The 3,400-nt window shown below is 42.1% G+C and overlaps 1 protein-coding gene across 1 annotated transcript in view; it reads right to left on the bottom strand.

Annotated features, from left to right (window-relative positions):
* Nucleotides 1–3,400, bottom strand: part of LOC109534879 — a gene marked incomplete in the record, with an annotated part of 72,531 nt that overhangs the window by 7,221 nt on the left and 61,910 nt on the right. Inside the window, 4 exon segments of the mRNA XM_048662029.1 lie at nt 819–921; nt 975–1,188; nt 1,248–1,415; nt 1,476–1,786. Of these exon segments, the coding sequence (XP_048517986.1) occupies nt 819–921; nt 975–1,188; nt 1,248–1,415; nt 1,476–1,786 (796 nt within the window).

Here is a 3,400-nt window from a genome sequence, read left to right on the forward strand (position 1 = left end):
TAATTGTTCCATTGAAGGATATCCACGCCACTTCCTAGTAATTTGGGTGCGATTTTGCTGGGTCAGCAATAAATTATGACCGAAGACCGAATGCCTTTTGTTCATTTATGTATGCAGGGGCTGATGTTCAAAAAAAAGTCCTAACATTTTTTATGAGTAACGTTTTACCATTTTATCGAAACTTTATTTGGATACAAAAAAGGTGACCAAATTCCACTTAGGGGCAGTAAAATGTGAAAAATATTCTATTTTCATGCTGATCACTGATGACAATTCATCTTATCGCTTAATTGAAAATTGGCCGTTTAATACTTCAGCTATGTTTGATATAAGCAAATATTGAAACATGTTCAGAGTAGGTAAATAGCGCCTATACAAATTTAAATGTAGTTCGTCCACTACTCCACTGGGCAGATGCAACAAATGCTATTTTATTTATTATTAGTCTGATTTTCTGTTCATTGAATATTGCTATTTGCCGGATCATGGTGCACGTCCCACTCCCATACATACAAAACCTTACCACTTCACGAGAATAAAATATCTCCTTTCACTAAAACTCAGGCCAACTGACAACGCCGCGGGGAATCAAAAGGCACAAAGGCAGGTATTTGCCTTTTTGCTTTGTTGAAATATCGAAATCTCAGTTATGTTGTACTGGTACTGACCAGCATAGTAGGCGAGCCCTATTATTTCATAACACGTGTTATTTTAAATATCGATAACAGGTACCGACTGTTCCATATCGATATCTGTTCCAAAATACCTGTGACAAGATTTCGTGTCATCCCTACTCGCGAATAATCTTTAGTTCTTACCCGGGACGATTCAGTATGTTGTCGCCTGGTAGATAGGGGCGTTTGGGCGACATGTTGGAGGGCGGCAGGTCGAAGGGATAAGGAGCCCGGGTGACCATCGGACCTGCAAACGCTGACTTTGAGCCCCTGTAGGGGACAGTCTGAAAAGGCACCTACCCAAAGGGGGCGGAGCCATCGGGGGCGCCGGCACATCAAAATCAGGAGGCAAAGCTGGCACGTCCGTGATCCGTGGCGGGCCCCTGTTGTTGATCCGCGTGGACAGGGGCCTTAAGGGCCGCCCCATTCCAGGCGCCGTGTTCGCCTGCACGTTCACGTTGCCGTTCAGCAGCTTCACAATGCCCGTGATGATGTCCTGGATGTCGGGATTGGCCTGCAACTAAATCGCGTCACAATCCTGCAGCTTACGGGAGGAGAGAAGCGCAAGCGTACCTGTCGAGGCTTGCCAGGCTCAGTTGAAAGCGTAGCAGAAGCCGTCGTCGTAGCAGTCGGCGCGATGTCCTGGGGCGCCTGCAGAGCCCGGCCCTGCAGGGCCCCACTGGCTTCCCCCGAGGCCGGTTCTGATGTGAAGGGCAGCCCGCCAAAGTACAGGTTCCGGTCCTGTGCCAACTGGCTGGTTTAGTTCTGTCCCACTGTCCCAATTTGGACTGCACAACTTACCGTTCTCGAGGGCTGGATGACGTGTCCGAGCCGTCCAGACAGCTCCACGTCATTGCTGTCCAGAGTGTCCTCGATGTTCTTGTGCAGCAGCAGGTCGTCGCCTGCGGAGGTTTTGGACAGGATCGGCTCCGCCGATCTTTGCACTCGACTGTTTGCCACTGGCGTGCCCTCAATGTCTTCCGCGTCCTCATCCGGCCCACTTGTCGATTCAATTTGCGCACTCTGGATGGCCCGTTCTGGACGCCACTGGACGTCCAGGTGACTGGACGAGCTGGGCGAGATGAAGGAGTTGGAATAAAGGTCGGATGCACCTGGAACAACCAGACACAAATCTTGGACGTTTTCAAGCAGATCAGTTCTTCAGAGCAGATCAGAAAATTCGAAGTTCGAAGAAAATTGTTTCCTTGAAGATCACACTGTGTTGAGTTGCGCTTGTGAGTTATCGGCGCCCTCTGGGTTAATGAGTTTTAAATCATTGTTTAATGCGTTATAACTCTTGGCCGATGACGGAATTTTAACATCAAACAAGAAAAGCCATCAAAATATTGCCTTTGAGTGGAAACTAGAGCAAAAAGAATCAATCAAAACCAAAAAAACACATTTTTTCAAAAGCTCTACAGTCGTCAGAGGAATGAAATTTTTCCAAATAATTTATTATAAACTTTCGCTTATTCAGTCTGTTTTTTGATAGGAAATTATTAAATTCTTGTTCCAAATCCGAGGCTGGAATGAGATTTCAAAACTTTTTACAAAGCGACGAAGGATTCGAAATTTATTTCATATTTTTTGCGGAAAATCCTTTAAAAGGATTAATGGGCAGAAAATGGAGGATGGGGCGCCAGCTTGCAAAAAGCTGGTAAGAATGATCTCTAATCCATAAATCTTTTGCCATGAACTCTTTCAGAGAAGTTTACGCCAAAATTTAGTTCGAATGTCTGTAAAAGTCAATACAATTTGATTAATATGTGGTTAATGAGTTAAAACTTGGAAAAAAACTTGAAAACTCTTCAGCGCGATGAGGGAAGTGAATTTTCCAAATTGCTCTAGTTGAATTGAAAACTTGCTCTGGTCGTTTTTTCAAGAAACTCTTAATTACTTTCGGTGCAAAACTGAATAAAATTGGTAAAAACAAAAACAACTCGAAAATATATGGCAACACGCATTTTGTATACAAATAATCCGCCATCTGTCTATCAACGCGCTATATAACCTCAATCAATGGGCGACGTTAGGAAAGATGCACAAACTTTTCCGAAAAACACTATTATTACGCATCTTAGCGACAATTTTGCAAGTGGAGTTATGAACTGTTAATCCCTAAAACACAATTTGGCAGCAAATTGCACCGATCAATCTCATTTTCGTGCATAAATAAGTGGTTTTGGGAACGCGAATTTCAAAAATTTATAAGTGTTTCAACTCAAACGTGAAAACAAGCTTGAAAACTCTTCAGAGCGATGAGGGAAGGGAATTTTCCAAATATTTTTTGGAAACTTGATCTGGTCGTTTTTTCAAGAAACTCTTAATTCGTAGATAAGTTCTATATTGTTGAGGCGGATTAATTTTTTTACGAACTTCTTGTTGGGTATTTCGCCTGAAAAATTAAAAAAATTAAGTCACATAACTGACAATTTGCACAGACGAATTATCAGAGCGAATTTTCATATACTGTATTATCCTACTATTGTTCCACAACTTATTAACATACTCTTTTTTAGGTTCAATTAGGTTCTTTTGATAACGATAGCAGAAAATAGCCATCGAAACGTCAAGGTAATTTTTCAAATTAATTTCTTTACTAATTGGAATTTTCTCTTACTGCTTGAGCATAAGTGTGTCGCAGGATACCCTCTAGGTGATAGTTCTTGATTACTTTTTGATAAATAATTCGTTCTTATTGCGAAATAGGATCACTATTTATCAAT

Source organism: Dendroctonus ponderosae, unplaced genomic scaffold (assembly GCF_020466585.1).
Source record: "Dendroctonus ponderosae isolate FM_Combo_2020 unplaced genomic scaffold, Dpon_F_20191213v2 Dpon_F_20191213_10, whole genome shotgun sequence".
Classification (NCBI taxonomy): Eukaryota; Metazoa; Arthropoda; class Insecta; order Coleoptera; family Curculionidae; genus Dendroctonus; species Dendroctonus ponderosae.